The sequence below is a fragment of the Prorops nasuta genome, unplaced genomic scaffold (genome assembly GCF_024137725.1).
Source record: "Prorops nasuta isolate Cenicafe-Biocafe unplaced genomic scaffold, Cenicafe_Pnas_1.2 PNAS00001, whole genome shotgun sequence".
In the NCBI taxonomy this organism is placed as follows: domain Eukaryota; kingdom Metazoa; phylum Arthropoda; class Insecta; order Hymenoptera; family Bethylidae; genus Prorops; species Prorops nasuta.
The window spans coordinates 18,060,732-18,080,480 of NW_027116798.1; the positions used below are offsets into that span (position 1 = coordinate 18,060,732).

Genomic DNA, 19,749 nt, shown 5'->3' on the forward strand with positions numbered 1-19,749 from the left:
TAACGCTGCCTGTCGGTGTGAATCCGTAGCGGAATGGAAGAACAAATAATTATTTGTAGATTTCAGGGTTAGGTTTTCGCATATCCGGCGTTGTGCCGCTCTTCCATATCATTTCTGGAGGCTACAGTAAAATTTTCAAAATATTTTGTCATCTACAAGTCTCAAAAAACTTGAATTAGTTGACTAAAGCGTGACTGGTAGCAGCCGACGCTGATCACAAAGTTTTGTAGCGCATCAGCGTCGGCTGCTACGAGTCGCGCTTTCGTCAACTAATTCAAGTTTTTTGAGACTTGTAGATGACAAAATACTTTGAAAGTTTTACTGTAGCCTCCTGAAATGATATCGAAGGGCGATACAAGGTCGGATTTGCGAAAACCTAACCCTAAAACCTAGAAATAATTATTTATTCTTGCATTACGCTATGAATTCACACCGAGAGGCAGCGTTAGCCAGCCACCTTGCTGTGTGTAGGAGAGTTCGTTTGTTTAGCGGGGAATGGTGGGGAGAGAGTGGGTACCCCTTCTAAAGCGAGGAGAGCTAATAGGCCTGTCCTTGTCTAACGCAATGTGAAACTTCTCCGTCGGTAAAACAGTGTAAAACTTGTCTTTCAATAGCTAATTTAGTTTTTCAAAAAAATCTTCCACATTTTTAGGTATATTTGTTTCTTCTTGGTCTCAAATTAGTCATAGAACTTTTCTTTAGAGCGCTACAAGGCCTAATTTTCAATATTATTATGACCAACAAAAATATAAGTATTCATAATTTTTATGAAAATTATTTTTTATAATTTTGAGAAACCGAGTTTGTAGCGCGCTTCAGTACAGTCAAAAGAGTAAATTTAATCTCTACAAAAAAGTTCATATTCCTAATAATTTGGAAGATAAAATTGAATGAGTTTTTGAGTCGCTCAATGCATCCCCTTAAGAGGCAAAGGATTGCCTAGAAAGATCTAAGAGGTAGGAGGACTGAAGGTCCTAAAAGATTCGACTGGTTCCTCTTAGCTGTAGACTCGAACTGATTTTTGGGGCTGCACATTTGGGGCTCTTACCCTCAAAGTGCAGCGTCAAACATTACCTTATATGGTAACATCTATGGGTCCCGATGGTCAAATGCGTCATTGTTCTAGAACGTTCGACTGCCGTCGAAGTGCATTGACCACGTGTCGGGACTTAGCCTTGGCGACAATGTGAACGAACTGCGTCAAGCGGTTCGTGTTACACTTTAAGGAATTTATCGCTTTAGGAGTATTTCTCCTTTACAATAGGGCTAACGATATTTTTAAAATATTTATAATAGATTTTGATTTACTGACTACGTTTAAATGATAATATTATTAATAATATTAATAATATTAATAATGTAATTTTTATGGTAGTAAAGGTTATGTACGTTTATTCTGTGTACATAACAATATGTTTAATTATAAATTTAATTGTAAAAAAAAAATCATTTTATATATTTGTATATATTTATATATATAAATTAATTCCATCTGGGAGGCACATGCAACTTTTTTACCAATTGTTTCTTCTCCTCACTTCCCATGACTATTCCACTACGTATTATGTTTACACTAGCTCATCAATCACTGGCGGTAATATAAGTTTCTTTAGAGCATAATTCCAATCATTTTCTCTTTTCTTCTCATCGGCAGTCGTGATTTCCTCTTTTTGGTGCTCATTAGAGATATAATTTGCAACAATTTTCAATCTACCATACATATGTTTCCGTAATGCCTCAACTTTTCGATCCAATTTATTTTCAATATAATCGACTTTATCATTCAATTGATTAATTCTTTCACTAATATCATTAATTTTTTCATCAATTCCATCAGTTTTTTTCAACAGAGTTGTAACTTTTTCCTCAAGGCGGTTACATTTTAGGTAATAGTGAGTTAGCTTTTCACTGTATTCAAACAATTCCCTCATTAAGCTATCACGTACAGTCATCGAATTACGTAACAAAGCAGCCATATTCACAGCACTTGTCTCATCAGTAACATCACATTCTAAGTTTGAAATTATTTTCTTCTTGACATTAAATGATTTCCTTTTTTTATCAAACTTTAACGTATCATTGTCAATTTTGTGGGAATAATTTCTCACTTTACCGGTATTGAAACCAGATCCAAATTTATTTATCGACATAATGAAGTAGCACGTTGAACTGAGAAAATCTTGAAACTGCAATCTCTTTTATAAGATACCTAGGTTTAGTAAGAGCTAGGACTTAATAAGTTGCCCTATCAAAATATTAATATTCCTGAAATTGATACTAAATTATTATTCTCGCCAAATCAATGGAGAGCCTCCATTCAAAGGATTACGAAGTATCCTTTTTATTAAAGGGTAAAATTTTTAATTCCATGCTCGATGGAAAGTTAATTCCTTGGACGATATCAGCAACTTATCACAATAGCTATCTACAATTTAACTAACGAGAAAAGGGAAGATTGCGGTAGCCACCTAGCGGCAATTACTGGTACTATCAATTAAATTGAACTAGTTCATTTGTGTGTGTAATTACGTAATATTAAAATACCATTAGCGCGAAAGAAGATTAAGGAAGGCAGTCACCTAGCGGTGACTACTGGAACTAGCAATTAACTCAAGCTAGTTTATCTGTGTAGCAGAGTCGGAAATAGTTAGGCTACGTAAGGTAACTAACCATCGACTTCGAAGGGTGAAAAAACCTTCCCTCAACTAGGGTCCCCGTAGGATAACTAACCAACGGTACCATAGGGTGAAAAATACCCCCTCCCTAACCAAACTCGGTCCCACTATAAGACCTTCCAACTGTGACATAGGGTGAAAAATACCCCCACCCTCCCTAACCAAACTCGATCCCACTATAAGACCCTTTCCTTCCTCATCCCCACCACTACCATACTAAGAGACTCTTATCCCCACCCATCCCCCTTCCACACCACAAAACAGCTTCCTCCACTACCTGTCATCGGAACCGTATAGCTACACTACTTAGTATTAGCTAGCAACAGAGTTCGGCACTCGGGCGACTCTGAGAAAGTAGAATCGGTAAGCCGGGAAACAGAAAGAAAAGTGCTTCGGTAGAAGAGAAGGCCATTCGGGTGGCCCACAGCAGGCCTGGCGCCCTGAAAATTGTAAGAAATAGAATTGGAATAAACCCGAATGAGTCGAAAAGCACTTGGTAGAAGCGCCGTGTAAAGAATATCTGTAAGTTTCGCGACGATGGCCTACTGTATATTTCCCGTACAGGCGGTTGGGAGAGGCCCTGGCGATAGAAGCCAGTGTAAATAGTTTATGTGTGAATATTGTGTAATAAGCACCAAAGAGTTCAATATAGTAGTTGTGAATTTTTAGTTGACAATTTTAAGTGTGCTTATTTATTCGAAGAAAAACCTCTCCCAAAAATCACGCGTTACAGCACATTGACTTAGATGAAGTACGAACGTTTTTAGGTTAGCTGTATTTTACTGAAATCTAAAAATGGAATCATGTACGTTTGTATGAATTGTAAAGCGATAAGTTTGGCAATACATTGTTAAGAAGTGTTATGTCCCAGCAAAGATTCCAGTTTATGTTAAGTTGTTTACGCTTCGATGATGAAAATACGCGACAAGAACGTGCACAAATTAGCTCCTATAAAAGAGCTGTGGAACTCGTTTTTGAGTAATTCTCAACAATAATATTCTCCATCAAATAATTGCATAATTAACGTGCAATTACTATCTTTTTGCGGGCGGTTTCATGCTCGAATGTATAAACCAAATAAACCTGCTAAGTATGGTATAAAAATTGTAATGTGTAACGATGCGCAAATAAGTTACATGGTAAATGCAGAGCCATATGTAGGCAAAGTTTCGTGTAACATACCAATTCCAACATATAATGTAAAAAAAATATCAGAACCTATTCATGGCAGTGACAGAAATATTACTTGTGACAATTAGTTCACGTCGATTCCTTTAGTCAAGGAAATTAAAAATTATTCTTTGACACTTGTCGGCATGGTTCGAAAAAATAAACCAGAAATGCAACCTTCATTTTTACAATGTACTTCTGCCATGACATCGCGTTTCTGTTATGCACATAATATGATTCTTACATCTTACTACCCCAGAAAAAAGTAAATTGGTTTACTATTGTCGACATTGCATAAGATTAGAAAAATAAATGACGAAAGTAAGAAACCGTACACGGTTTTATTTTATAATAAAACAAAGAGAGGTACCGATACACTCGATCAATTAGTAAAAATTATACTACTTTACAGACAACGAGAGAATGGCCAATGCGTATCTTTTATGGCATGTTAGATCGAGCAGGAGTTAATGCTTTTGTATTATATTATATACGTAAAAGCAATGAAGCATTGAATCCACGACTGTTTTTAAAAAAGTTAAACTTCAGTCTCGTGGAACCATTTTTAAAGAAGACAGTAACAATTCCGACTTTATGTATATGTTGTTATATACATACAACTACTTATACCACTTTTCTCTATTAACTTAAAACCTTGCCAATAACTAGGATTAAAACATTTAATTAATTAAAGTTAGTTAAATTAAAAAAGGCTTCGGTTGCATTTTCACCAAACGCCGTGTGGCGTCATTCGTATTCAATCTGAACCTCTTTCTTAGGCAACAGCACTTCTTTGTTGCCAGGGCCTCAGAGCGCGCGTGGCCAAAAGTCTTAGTCAGCTATTAGAACAATCGACTTATTAACGCACGGTCGACTTAGTAACCATTGACGCACGATCGATTCCCGAAAACCATACCATATATGGTCATGAGAATCGATGCATTTTGAGGCAACGATTTGACTGCTTGGCTTCTGACCGATCAGTCCGGGCCCAGCAGTAACGAGAACAAGTCATCTGACTTTACCTGAGCATTAGCTCCCAAATTACGCTAAATTCAATTTAACTTTAAATTAGATAAATATTTTATTAAAAACCTCTAAAACGTGTATAACTATTAAATTTATTTTATATAATTGAACATTGTAAAATAACTCTACAAGGACTGAATAAATTTAGTTTTACCGAAGTACTTGAATTAGTGTGTCACGGTTTGAACCCATAACAATGTATATGTCAATCCATCAGAACAATTTTGGGGGAGTTGCAAGAAAACAACATAAACCCAGTTACAAAAGTGACTAAAAGGAAAAGGTTTAGTGCTTGTCCATCTGCACAAGATACGAAAACGTGGTTCTGTTGTGCATTATGCAATATGCCAGTGTACGATAAACATGGTACCAATATTTGTTTGGTCTGTTTTGAGCAAACGATATCTGAATAATTTTATTTTTTTGTATATATTATTTGAACTTATTATTATAGCTTGTTTTGTCCTCATCAATTTATTATTTTATAGTATTTCGAGTAAAATTCTATATCTGTTGAATGATTTTTTCTATAAAACTCTACATTTTTGAACATGAAAATAATTATACTTTTTAAAGCCAGATTAGATGGCCTATATATTTTTTTACTACATATCTTACATTGATTAACCCAAAAAGTTTTTTTTAAATGTTATATTTTCACCTAGATATGAATTCTTAAACGAAATCAAGTTTTTGTATAATTTTATATTGCTTAAATTATCATAAATAAAGTATTTTTTAGTAAATAATTCCAATTAACGATTAAACTATAAAGTACAATTGTTAAGATGCTTTTCTGATTTTTCTCAGATTATAAAAATGTGTTCTTAACTATAAAATTATTGGGAGGACCTTTTTGACTAAGTGTACATAGGGTGGTGTTATAATATAGTGTACAGACGGAGGGTTAACAATAGTAGTATTAATAATATTAATCATGATTAAAGTGATAAAAGTTACGTATGTTACAATCTATTCGTAAACATAACAGTATGTTATACAGGGTGTAACGAAACGACCGCCTTTTCTCGTAACTGGAGGTTCGGGGTGACAAACTGAGTGCACCTGTAAAATTTTGCTCGAATCGTTCAAGGGGTTTAAAAGTTATTTATATTTTAAAATCACCCTTTTTCAGTCCTTTTCCAACGACTTTGACTGCACAATGGAAAGTGGAGAAAGTGAAAAAACAATTGATGAACATCCCAATAGAATGTAAAAATTATCGATCGCGCGCGATAATACTTTTGCTATTTATTCCATTAATCTGGCTATCAGATCAATTTTAAAAATAGCAAAATCCTTTTCATTACATTTCCAATTCAATTCAGTACAGTTATCATTGACTAAATTTATGGAAAGAGCGAGAAGATGCAATGAAAAGGAAAGTATCAAAAACTAAGATGTCGCTCGAACGCACTGATAATTTAATAGGAAACGCATGAGGGCATTCTCTTTCTACTAACGAAGCTAAAGAGAATGATTCAAAATCAATACATTGATGATAGAGAAAACTAAACTTACCCATTTAATGTTCTCCAAGTTCTTTTACATCGAAGTTTTCGAAAAAGCTTCAAACTGGCTCTTCGATGATTTCCAGAAAGCACACTATCACTGTTTTTGCATTTAAGCACTCGTGAATTTAAACAAATTAGATATTAACCTACGTTACTTCAAAACACTGGTTAATTTGACACTTTTGAACTGTTTGAAGTAGGCTGATTAAGAGTAGTCGAAACGAATAACTTATTATTTCTCCTCTCTGTGTGTCTCTCTCTCTTTCTCTTCAGCATACTTCAAACAGTTCAAAAGTGTCAAATTAACCGGTGTTTTGAAGAAACGTAGGTTAATACCTAATTTGCTTAAATTCGCGAGTTTTTAAATGCAAAATTAGTGGTAGTGTGCTTTCTGGAAATCATCGAGGAGCCAGTTTAAAGCTTTCTTAAAAACTTTGATGTAAAAGAACTTGGAGAACATTAAATGGGTAAGTTTAGTTTTCTCTATCATCAATGTATTGATTTTGAATCATTCTCTTTAGCTTCGTTAGTAGAAAGAGAATGACCTCATGCGTTTCCTATTAAATTATCAGTTCGTTCGCGCGACATCTTAGTTTCTGATACTTTCCTTTTCATTGCGTCTTCTCGCTCTTTCCATAAATTCAGTCAATGATAATTGTACTGAATTGAATTGGAAATGTAAAGAAAAGGATTTTGCTATTTTTAAAATTAATCTGATAGCCAGATTAATGGAATAAATAGCAAAAGTATTATCGCGTGCGATCGATAACTTTTACATTCTAATTGGGGTGTTCATCAATTGTTTTTTCACTTTCTTCACTTTCCATTGTGCAATCAAAGTCGTTCGAAAAGGACCGAAAAAGGGTGATTTTTAAATGTAAATAACTTTTAAACCTCTTGAACGATTCGAACGAAATTTTACACGTGCACTCAGTTTGTCACCCCGAACCTCCAGTTACGAGAAAAGGCGGTCGTTTCGTTACACCCTGTATACGATAAACAGCACATAAATGTAATTTATGATGAAAATTAGATCGCGATTGTACTTTTTCAACTCTTTCCACGGTTTAAGTTCCCATGCAGCACACTTGACTAAAAGTTGTCTTATAGACATATTTTAGTTAATCATTTGACTAAAAGACGCCTAAAAGATGTCTTTAAGTTGTTTAATTCTGTAAGAATTATTATGCTTGAATAACACCTGCTTATTCTTTAAAAAAATGTTAACACTTAGATATGCTTTTTTACATTTTATTGAAAATATTTTAGTTTCTGTCTATCGTATTTATAATTATAAGATTATAACTAAAATTATTTAGCATAGACTCATTTCAACTCTATCCTAGGAGTAAGAATATCATTTTATAATGTTTACTTTAAATAGATTATTATATAGCAATTTCAATTATTTAAATTTAGCGACCACGTAGAAATATATAATAATATATGGTCTTTCTTACAAAACATTTTTGATATGTTAAAAATAATATTAACGCCACTAGAATCGAATTTTCCTCATAGAGACCATATTATGTGAATCTCCCCTATATGCCATTATCTTAAGATTCGGTAAAATTTTGAACCCAGTCATTATAATCCCCAAAATTGGTCCAAGTATGGTCATATATATCTGGGCTAGCTTTATTATCCCATGGGAGATTACCAGGTTTAACAGCTGAAGCATTCCATTTCTGCAGTTCATCTTCCAAATGTTTCATAATATTTGGGTATCTTTAAAACAAGGAAACGATTGAATATTGTTTAGAACCTTGTTGAACTTAAGAGACTTCTATATATTACTACTTACAAATTACTCAAATTATTAGTTTCACAAGGATCCCTGTTAACGTTGAATAGGCAACTATCGATATTTGGTTTGCAATATGGCAGAGTGTTATTTTTCAAAGAACACATTAGTGTTGCGTTTCGTCGAAGCGTTTTTATACTCTCCGGCGTAAGTTTCAAACCTACTGACATAAGGGCTTGGCCTGCTAAACAGTTAATAATTTCACTTACATTATACGCCAGATTTATTCCAGATGGCCCGTACCAATTATCCCATTTCCCATTGTAAGTAGAACCTATAATATTTTGAAATATTGAACTTTGTTTAGGACTTATATCTACAAAATTTCTGCAAGACTTACCTTTTACGAGTTTCCATTCTCCAAACATTAACGATGATATATTATCGAAGTCATCAATATTATGCAAAATAATTTTTCGACGAGAGTCAATATCTTTTTTGAATTTACTCCACAAATCTATTCCATCAATTGTTAAACTGGAAACATTTCCTCCAGCCACGGATACAAGTGTAGGTAACCAATCAGATATATGTATTAGCTGTTTATTTATACGTCCTGGACGAACTAACTTTAAATACCAAATCAATCCAACAGCTCGGACACCACCTTAAAATATAAAAAAATTAATATTATACATATTGAACTTATTTCTGTGGAATTGAAATAACAATAATTTTTACTACTTCTAAAACTTCTAAATTTACTGGTGTTTTCGATTATTTGTAGCGTGTTACTATTATACAGGTCAACATTCTTTTTTATAGCTATACTTTTTCTAAAGTGTGTAAGTGGAGTAACTATGTAGATTCTGAGGCCATGGCGAGGGGAGTGCGGAGAGCGAGGGTAACCGTCTCAAGCGAAAAAGCCTTCCACTCCTCTGACATCATGCCCCTTGCTCAGTCAGCATGTAGGTTCACCCACTCCTCTAACGTCACAGTAAATTTTTTACTAGCTTTTGCAACGTGTACAGTTTTTCAGATGATTTTACGGTCTATAGAGATACCACCACTGATTTCAAATGACTGTATTTCAACGCCGAGCGTCACCATTAGCGGGTTACGATGAATTAAGAAAATGCGATACCCCACTAGCGGCATTATTTTTATACTAAGTTAATCTCTCACACCATTGAATCTTATGCGATTTATATTAGGGGAATAGCGCTCCAGATAGGCGCGTCGCGACCAAGTCCGGCTAAGCATAGCATTTCGCGCTTACCACGGCTAAGTTCGGCTTTGGAATAGAGTTCGGCCTTGTTTAGATATCCCCGCTAATACCTCATCAAGCGGCTCTATCTGTCTATCCTTCTTCCTCCGCTCTGACCGTCACTCCTTTCTCTTGTGAAAACATGCTAATTCAACTAAGGATCCCTTCCCCACGATGGGTCAGCAAACAGGATGAGTGAGGAAGGTAGCAGTAACAAATATGTGTTTATATTTATGAAGAAAGAATTTTAAATGTATTTAAGTTTTATTTTAGACAAAAAATATTTGGTTTTAAAAATTATAAATAATAACTGTTATGTCACCTTCGACATCTCTAATAGCAAAAAAACTGCAATATAAAATTTAAAATTTAATTTGTGAAAAAAATATTTTGTTGATCCTCACTTTAAAGTTATATGCTAAAAAGTTTGCAATTACATTCTGCGATACGGTTAGGGGGCCACCCTTCCTCACTTCAGAGTTCTAATGCTGAAGGTTTGGTGACCCCTAACACCCTTTCTGCATCCAACGCATACCGAAGAAGTTGAAATCCTCATGGAACGTGTGTTCCAAGAGGTTTGTCTCCTCCTACTCTAGGTTTTGCACCCTCCACTCTTCTCGTATACAGGGTGTAATAGCAGAGATGAAACGGGAGATTGCTCATGTGAGGTCCCGAGGCAATCCCTACCGGTAGGCGGCGCTGGTGATGGCAAACGCGTCTCAGGTCCATCTAACCCCTAACGCCATCTATCGGAAGAGACCACGAAGCACGAGCGTTAAGCTTAGAATAGGGTAAAATAGATATGCATTGTTGCCAGAAAGCGGACCGTCGGTCTGCAGAATTTTCCCCTCCACTTACAACCACAGATGCAGGCTCGTTTGCGTGAGCCATCCTCGCTGCTACCGCTGCTCGATGGTCACGAACACAAGTATAAGCGTCCGTACATGTGTCGACCGGCTTCGCTCGCTCTCGGCTATCCTCGGATTAAAGAGAGAGCGGAGATACTTTCTCGGACCTCTCTGTCCTTCTCGCTGTTAGCATCTAGTAGAAGAGTCGATGCAAAATCTTTCCGCTTCGCTTTGTCGAAAATTTACCAATATTCGATGTCATTTACATTTGCAGCCCAATGCCTTTATACCTGATTTTTTCAGCATATTTATTTGTGAGCATTGACTTATTTAAATCAATAATCAATTAAGGAAATGCGTATTTGATATATAATAATTATTTTAACTACAATTTCATCGCTATATTTCGCTTATTTCCGTAAAATCTGCATTTCTTTAATTTATTATTGATTATTGTAAGTCAATGGCCATTAAGAAAAAAAGAAAAGAACCGAGCAGGAATCGAACCCGGGCCCACCAATCGCCACGCGGTTACCTTACCGCCTAGACCACGAGGCTTCTTCAGTGCACCGTAAACAGATAGTCTTCTTAAGGGCTTGAAATCTTCTATTGAACCATATAAATAAACGAGCAACCGACAGCTTTATTCATTATTATTCTATCATAATGGTACACAAATTAAAGAATAATTATATAATGAATAGTTTTCAAAAGCTTTTCCAATAACCAAGAACGGAAACTGCCAGCGTTGATTATTTATCTTCGTTCCTGGCTATTGGAAAAGCTTTTGAAAACTATTCAAAATATAATTATTCCTTAATTTGTGTACCATTATGACAGAATAATAATGAATAAAGCAGTCGGTTGCTCGTTTATTTATATGGTTTAAAAGAAGATTTCAAGCCCTTAAGAAGACAATCTGTTTACGGTGCACTGAAAAAGCCTCGTGGTCTAGGCGGTAAGATAATCGCGTGGCGATTCGTGGGTCCGGGTTCGATTCCTCATCGGTACTTTTCTTTTTTTTTTAAGATTAAATTTTTTGTAATGGCCATTGACTTACAATAATCAATAATAAATTAAAGAAATGCAGATTTTACGGAAATAAGCGAAATATAACGATGAAATTATAGTTAAAATAATTATTATATATCAAATACGCATTTCCTTAATTTATTATTGATTTAAATAAGTCAATGCTCATAAATAAATATGCTGAAAAAATCATGTATACAGGCATTGGGCTGCAAATGTAAATGACATCGAATATTGGTAGATTTTTGGCAAAGCGGAACGGAAAGATTTTGCCTCGAATCTTCTGCTAGACGCTAACAGCGAGAAAGACAGAGAGGTCCGAGAAAATATCTCCGCTCTCTCTTTAGTCCGCTTTCTGGCAACAATGCATATCTGTTTTACCCATGAAGGATAGAGGGAAGGAGGACCAACGGAACTATAATTCTTTAGCAGAAAGTGACCTTATATTCTTGATGTATGTAATTGAACATTTAGGCACTACGCGGCGCTGATGTCGTTGAGAACTACCATTATTTTTCTCATCTCACGTATCACTTTCAAATGATTTGCAGAGTTCGTAAGTGACGTAACCGTGATAATCGTAAGGGGTGTATTGTATACATACATATTATATTTGTCAAAAGTAACTTCGCTTTTTAGCAATGGGAAAAATATGTGCAATTGCAAATTGCTGTAGCGGCAGAAGTAATGATGTGAAACGAAGAATTCTGCAAGGGAAACGCAAGTTAGCCATTTTTAGTGTACCGAAGGTATTATTGTTAAATATATCTTTAATTAATACTAAGTATTTTCTCTTTTCAACATACTGGGTACAGCAACGGCTTTGTATATTAATTAATTGAAGGCAAAAAAATATCATTATATTAATTGCTATATTTAATTTAATTTAAGTGTGCAGCTTTGTTGCAAATTTGGAATCAGGCGATAGCACAAGAAAAAAATTGAACCCTTCTGATTTTATTTGTGAGCTCCATTTCCAAAAAAATGATGTCATAAAAGAAGATGTCACAAATCTCTCTGATGGGTCTCTATATAAAAGTCAAAGGGAAAAATGTAAACTGAGGATAAATGCGATCCCCCTACCTTGGAATAAAGTTAATATAAATTATCAATTATTAGCCTAAAGTAGCATTAATATAAATTAAAAATTAATGCATTCAACTGAGTTTTAAAAAATTAGTTAATTCAATATTTTACAGGTGAGAGATGAGACTTTATCAGAGAGTAGTATGGAAAATGAAAATGATTTAACCTGTCATGATCATAGTATGAGTATTATTGTTAATGTAAGTAGAAATAAGATATATTTAATTCTATTTTAGATTTATATTTCCTATAAATATTTGTAATTAAATAAGTTATCAATACTATCCTTATTCTATTCCATTTTTACTATAATTGGTCAATTATAAACTTTACAGGAAGAAGCTGAAACTGTAGTAGAAATCCATATGGAAAGTGAGGATGATTCAACCTCTCATAATGCTACCAGTAATATAAATGTAAGTAGAAATGAAATATTTCTATAGTTATATATTTTCAGCATATATTGCTGAAGAATATTAAATTATTCAAAATTTCCTTTTTCATTCCATCTTCACAATTGTGGTCAATTGAAAATTTTACAGATAGCAGTTGAGGCTTCAACAGCAGGATGTATAGAGAAGGAAGTTGGCCTAATCTCCCACACTAATGATTTTAATATTTCAGCTGTATGTAAAAATTAAGATTAATATTATTATTTAGCATATTTATACGCTACACTAATAACCATATAATTATGTATTTATAATCAATATTGGATTATACGCATGAATTTATAATTTTTTAATAGATGGAGGAAAATAATTCAATTTCACAAAGTAGTTCAATTCGAAACTTCTTACAAAATGGGTTCACCATTAACTCTCTGAAGCAATATTTAAAGACAATACCTCTGCCAAAAACATGGAGTTGGTTAGAACATACCTCTGTAATAGGTGGATTATTACTTTTACAATCTCACTACGTAACATTAGAGCTCAGAATTTGTATAGAGATTTACAATGACCTTTTTGTAATGGTAAGTGGCTAAAAAGTATAGTTAATTATTTTCATTTGCACTATCAATCAATAAATTAATATTAGGTTTATGAATAATAAATATTTCAATAATAAGTCATTATTTCGTCATTTTATTATGTATAGTTACGTACAGGCGATCAAAAAGTAAAATGCAGGTTGAACAGAGTTATAAGCTCCCCTCAAGATTTTCTGGATATATTGGAGCTAGCCGAAAAAACACAAATATGTACAGGAACAGGTTTTAAACATAACAGGTATTTTAAAAAATTAATATTTATTATACAATTTCCTCATTAAAGCTTTCATAATATATATGTATATTTTTTAAGTACATTTGAAAATTAGTATTTAGCGCTAAGTATTAAATTTTAAGCTTTTCGTAATGTATCTTCCCTTTCGTTTTACTCTCAATTTTAAAAAATATATAGAGAATAAAACAGTGAATCTATTGCAGCCGCCATAAAGATTGCCATGGCTTCATAGATTCTACGGAACATTATGTTTTACAAGAAACCCAAATACGATGCATAAAATGTCGTCAACAAAGGCGAACACTGCAAATTTCCGATCGTCGGAAGGTTTTAAATATGCAAAATAAATATAGATATTCTAAACAACGAATAAACTTATTACGCAAGAAAAATAAGCGTAAAGACAATAAGGTAATTATAGCCGTTCAAAGCATATCAGGAATACTAGACGTTAAATAATATCTCTGTTGATTTCATTTGAATCTTAAAAAATATGAAATTCGTATGTGAATATGCGGGAGAGTAATTTTTTTCATTTTATATCACTCTCAAGATAATTCAATGAATAATTATTATTTTGGTTACAACATAATATATAGTGGTTAATAACATCATTGACTGTTAGTAACAATCATCTGAGTTGAGATTGGAATGGTTCAATTAGATTGTCCTTGCAAACTTGTGTTAATTCTAATAATTATTTTAAGTGTACATAACACTGCTTTAAATTGTTGTGTAGCAACTGAGATGGTTCCTTTGATAACTTCTAGTTTGAATTAATATTTGTAAGCAGTGTATAAGATGAAATTTTTTCACCGCTTGCTTTCTATTTTTACAGGAAACTTGTACGGATGCGTTCCACTTAAAGCTCAAAACGCTAATAATGTAATAGTTCATGTGACACGTATTATATATTATGAGCGTTGCAGATCTTTAGTAGAACGCCCCATAAATCTTTTGAATTTTTACCTGTTTTATGGCTTTAGTGGTTTTCTACTCTAAATATATAAGCTTTTTACAGATAAGAAAACTGCGAGAAAATATTGCGGAAGCACTGAAAAATTGCGGTAAAATTAAGAAAGAAGTGTTAGATGGTGAAATTGCTGCCTTACCGGAAGAGCAACAGGAAGCCGTGAAAACATGTTTTAAAAATGCTAAAGCTGCCAATGCCAAACAGCGACGCTACACCTTAGAATGGGTATATGAGTGCCTTTTAGTACGCATTAAGAGTAAAAGATGTTATGATCATTTACGCAAGAGGAATATCCTACCTCTTCCTTGTCCTTCTACACTAAATAAACACCTACGATCCATTGATAGCTCTGCTTATGGTTTTCAACCGGCTATATTTCAATGTTTGAAACTTAAAGCTTTAAAAATGGAACTATCCGAAAAAAGAGGTGAATTATTTTCAGAGAGCTTATTATTTATTTTATATAAATTTGAAAAACTGTTATGGTTCTATAAAATTATGAAAGAATATTTAAAAAGTTACAGAGACTTATAAATTTTAAAATTGAAGGATATGTACATTGATATATATAATGGATTCACTTCTAAATGTCGAACTATTGATTGAACCTATATTTAATCCTCTTCTGCATTTTTTTGCATTATGAAACACCTTCTTCTTAGCGGTATTATTATATTCTCGCTTTTTGAAAATTCTTTTATTAATACTTTTCTATCAAATATGTTAAGGCCAAATACTCAGCAAGCACGAGTGCCCGATTTATAAAGGACAATCGCTGGCTCAGCAATGGCAATATTAGGTCAATATTGGTCCTTTATACATTAAAATATTCATGTTTACTGGGTGATTTTAAAGTATAAAAAATTATTTTTGGAAGTGAAGCTATTGAAATATTTTACTATCCATTAGGGAAATAAGTTATTTACTTAGAGTTATCTGTACATTTTTCTAAAGTTTTTCAACAATATCTTAGATAGCGTAAAATCATAAACACAAAATGAAAATTAGAAAATAGATGAGAATATTTATAAAAACATTGCTAAACCTGAATCCTTTTAATTACTTCCAACGTGTCCAGATCATTTATGCTATCCTGGATGGTACCTAATCCTTTATATTTCTGATGTGTTCGTGATTAAATAACAATTATTTGCTCTTTTTTATTTTGTTAAACAAATCATTATATTTACAGGAACACTATTAGTAGATGAGATGAAATTGAGTGAATCCATTTCGTTTAACCGTAATACAATGCTATTAAACGGGTTTGTCTATTTGGGTGAAAATATGTCGAAGAAAGAAGAAAACATGCGAGGAGACCATGCTTTGGTTTTTATGTTTCAACCCTTCCGAGGAGTTTGGGTCCAAGCATTAGGTTGTTTTCTCAGCAGAAACTCAGTTATCAGTGAGACTTTGCATAAGTTGATTTTAGAATGCATTATTCTGCTTGGGAACTCTGGTTTTCATGTTGATGTAGTCACTACGGATGGTGCAACATGGAACCGCAAAATGTGGAAGCTTTTTGGTATAACAGAACAGAATATATCCTGTACACATCCATTTGATCAGTCAAAAAAATTACGTTTTATGTCTGATTTTCCACACCTCATAAAATGTTTTCGAAATGGCATTGTAAAACGAACAGAATTTTCAGTTAGTATTTTTACGTGAAATTTTAATATAATCAGACCTTTATGTTATTTCATAAATTTGTAGACACCCGACGGTCTCATAAAACTGGAGCATTGGAATTCCCTCTTGAATTTAGAAAATTATCCACGAGCGAATTTAAGAATAGCGTATAAATTGACTCCATCACACCTTAATCCGCAGGGTTATCAGAAAATGAACGTCCCGCTAGCTTTTGAGGTTTGTTTTAAAATCTTTTCATACAGAACTTTGTTCTCGTGAAACAAAAGAACATTTTTGTTATATAACTTTAAATCTATTTCAATTTTTCTATAACGTTTTCTATTTGCTATTTTATATTTTTTTAAATGCTTATGAAACTTCTTTTTATAAAATTAAGTAAAAGGATTAATTTAAACAGAACTTGCTTTGTATTTTTATTGAGAATATTAGAATAGGTTTACTAATATTTCTTATTTTGTGTTTTATAACGAATTTAAAAATATACATATATAAAATTAAAATATATTAATTATATTTATCATAAAAGATTAATTTAGTTTAAATATGTATTTGTTCCAGTTATTTTCTGACACAGTGCGTGTTGCGATGTCATTTTATCAAAATGATGAAAAATGTACGCAGTTGAAAGATTCATCTGCAACGCAAAAATTCATTGAAAGAATTGGTAAGTTGATCACCGCAATGATGTCACGAACCCCTAAAGATGCCCTTCGAATAGATAGCACCAATGTACATAAGCAGGTTATTTGTTCACTTTTTAATAATTGTGTTAAACAAATATTATAAAATGATGTCAAAAATCGGTTAAATATCTCATGAATATTGCAATATGTTACTGCAATGACTTTAATTAATTTTATTCACGGAATCTTCTAAAGGTACCGTGTAAAAACTTATTGTGTTATTTAATTATGACTTTGTAGGAACTTATGTATACCAATTAAACTACTGAATTCTACACTCTACAGTTAGGTATAACCGCGTTTTAAACTACGTATTGCCTTTAAAGAAATTACAAGTTTGAAATATTAAACATTTTTGATCTATTTAATATGATTTTCAATGAAAAATAAACTTTTACAAATTCATGAATTACGGCATGGATTAAACGTGTTTTTCTCTGATATTGCAGAAATATATTTTTTCTATTACGCATTTTGTTATCGCTACGAATGATGTATAATTTTCAACAACTTTTATTACTCCATTATTATTGATAGAATACAGCGATATATCTCATGCATTTATTTAAAAACAAACTTTGGAGCAAAAATTCCTTGTTTCTGCATACACTTCTATACATTAATTAATATTGTATATGTTTAATTACAGGCTATTTTAACGTTCGAAAAATATTTAATTGATTGGGAAGCTCATCTAAATCATGAGAAATTACGCATGCCAATTTCGCAAAGTACATTGACAGGCTTCAAAATTACTTTGCGTGCAACAATAGAAATTTTGGAAATGTTGCAGGAAGAGTGCAATTATATTTATTTAATGACAGCGCGATTAAATCAGGATGCATTGGAGGTAATAGTTATATTTATTTTAACAGATAGAATTTAACTATTTCAATTAGTATAAAAATTGAACGCAATTACCAATAAAGAAGCTTAACAGTGTTTTAGGGAAAACTGCAATTTTTAAAGGAACCATTCATCATTATCTCATACTTTATGAAATGAATAGATATATTTTTATTGCAAGGGAACGTGGCAGATCTACAGTGTTACAAGACACCAAAATAAATTTATTTTTTAATTCAGACAGTTCTGGAATATTTGAATTTCATATTGCATATAAATGTAGGATTTGCTGAAGTGTTGTGCACGATCTCTATGCAAATACAACGCACGCACACTTCAGCACCTCTATTTATGTAATATAAATAATATATAATCAAAGATAGCATATAAAATATTCTTTTAAATATTGTAATATTCGCCTTAAATGATTTTTAATAATATTTAATTACAGCGTTTCCTAATAGCATATATTTTAACAAATATCTTGCAGATCTAAAACATTTAATTTCCAGTTTGGAAGAACATCTAGAATTAGTGTCTGTATCATAGAAGATTGCCATCTGCAATTTAGATTTTAAGACCAGACTCCCGTCCATGTCTTAAGCAGAATGTTTGGGATCTGCAATTTCTTTCCAAACTGCTATGAGTGTTAATGTTTCGTAACAGATTAGGTGCTGTTTCATCCTGTATAATTTGCGTAAAATAAGATTAATTTTAATATTCCATTTTTATTTCTATTTAGAGATTTTTCGGCATGATGCGCAATGCATGTGGAAGTAACGACCATCCAGATCCGTTATTATTCACACAAGTATTTAGATTACTGTGTTGTTATTCGTTAGTCAAGCCACCAAAAGGCGGTAATGTGAATGGTTCTGATTTGTTAAAAGTTTTAATGGAGAAAACTGTATTAACGACAGACAAACCATCCAAAGATCAGTGGTTACAAAAACTAGATCAAATGTTGGAAGGCCGGCTTGACTTAACTGACTCGAATAATAATAATGACGATGTAGATAAAGTCACTCCAAATTCATCAGTATCACCTGCCATTGATCATAATTATAATAATGTATCCACAAGCGATGAAGTTCAAGCTTATATAGCAGGATACATAGTTCAAAAAATTTGTCGGTCGTCAAAATGTTTACCATGTTCCAATAGTTTACGCTCTAGCGTTAGCAAACAAAGAGATAAAGTGGTATATTTAATGAGTCATGGATCTTTATGTTATGCGAGTGATAATTTATTCAACTTGACTAAATTGTTAGAAAAGACTGTCTTAGATGTTGTTCAAAGTTGCGGAATAAAGTTAGACATATTCTATACAATTTTAGACAAGTTCGAAGAAATTGGAAACGTACCATCCGTTGGATGTCAAGAGCATAGAAAAGATCTCACAATGAAAGTTGTACATTTATACCTTGTTATGAGAGGACATTTTTTAACTAAGTCCTTTAATACAATACATAACGAAAAAATTGTAAGAACAAAAATGTTACGAAAAAATTGTAAATTATAAATTTGTTATGCATAGTATGATGATTCAATGATTATCAGCCAAAGAACATGAACTATTACTGATACTCTAAGAAAATATTGTTGTACCTGTTTTAGATATTATATCTCATTAAAATCTTAAGTAATTACACAATATATCTTTTAAAAAATGTTAACCAATAAGATAGAATTATCGGATTATTTTATTAATAAAAATTGTTGAATAAACATTTGTATTTTTAAGAATAAAGATTTGAACATTAATATATTTACAACAAGAAAATTATTGAGTTTATAATCAAAGTTGAACCTATAGTTTAACTAAACAATAATGTTTATGTTAATTTACATTACTTAATAAAATACTAAATTCTTTTATTCTTCTGTTACTTTCATTACAATTATTTTTCTTTTTACTCGATTCTTTCATCATATTCTTTTACTTAAAATTTAAAGATGTGGATTTCAATTAATATAATCAATTAAAAATAAAATAT

At 32.5% G+C, this 19,749-nt stretch overlaps 3 protein-coding genes across 3 annotated transcripts; 2 read left to right on the top strand and 1 right to left on the bottom strand.

Annotated features, from left to right (window-relative positions):
• Positions 1-7,947: 7,947 nt before the first annotated feature.
• Positions 7,948-9,083, bottom strand: LOC136773706 (arylsulfatase J-like). Its single transcript, XM_066727577.1, has 5 exons — positions 9,079-9,083; positions 8,901-8,971; positions 8,536-8,802; positions 8,196-8,469; positions 7,948-8,119 (listed from the first exon to the last, which is right to left on the bottom strand). The coding sequence occupies exons 1-5, from the start codon at positions 9,081-9,083 to the stop codon at positions 7,948-7,950; spliced, it is 789 nt and encodes a 262-aa protein (XP_066583674.1).
• Positions 9,084-11,665: 2,582 nt separating this feature from the next.
• Positions 11,666-15,430, top strand: LOC136773710 (uncharacterized). The gene is made up of 12 exons (XM_066727589.1): positions 11,666-11,736; positions 11,834-11,838; positions 11,922-12,107; positions 12,174-12,376; positions 12,482-12,568; positions 12,704-12,784; positions 12,911-12,994; positions 13,117-13,344; positions 13,470-13,600; positions 13,801-14,008; positions 14,619-14,997; positions 15,312-15,430. The coding sequence occupies exons 1-12, from the start codon at positions 11,666-11,668 to the stop codon at positions 15,428-15,430; spliced, it is 1,782 nt and encodes a 593-aa protein (XP_066583686.1).
• A 2,138-nt stretch (positions 15,431-17,568) lies between these two features.
• On the top strand, positions 17,569-19,274 carry LOC136773724 (uncharacterized). The gene is made up of 2 exons (XM_066727614.1): positions 17,569-17,756; positions 17,847-19,274. The coding sequence occupies exon 2, from the start codon at positions 18,507-18,509 to the stop codon at positions 19,272-19,274; it is 768 nt and encodes a 255-aa protein (XP_066583711.1). The 5' UTR covers positions 17,569-17,756; positions 17,847-18,506.
• The last annotated feature ends 475 nt before the right edge of the window (positions 19,275-19,749 follow it).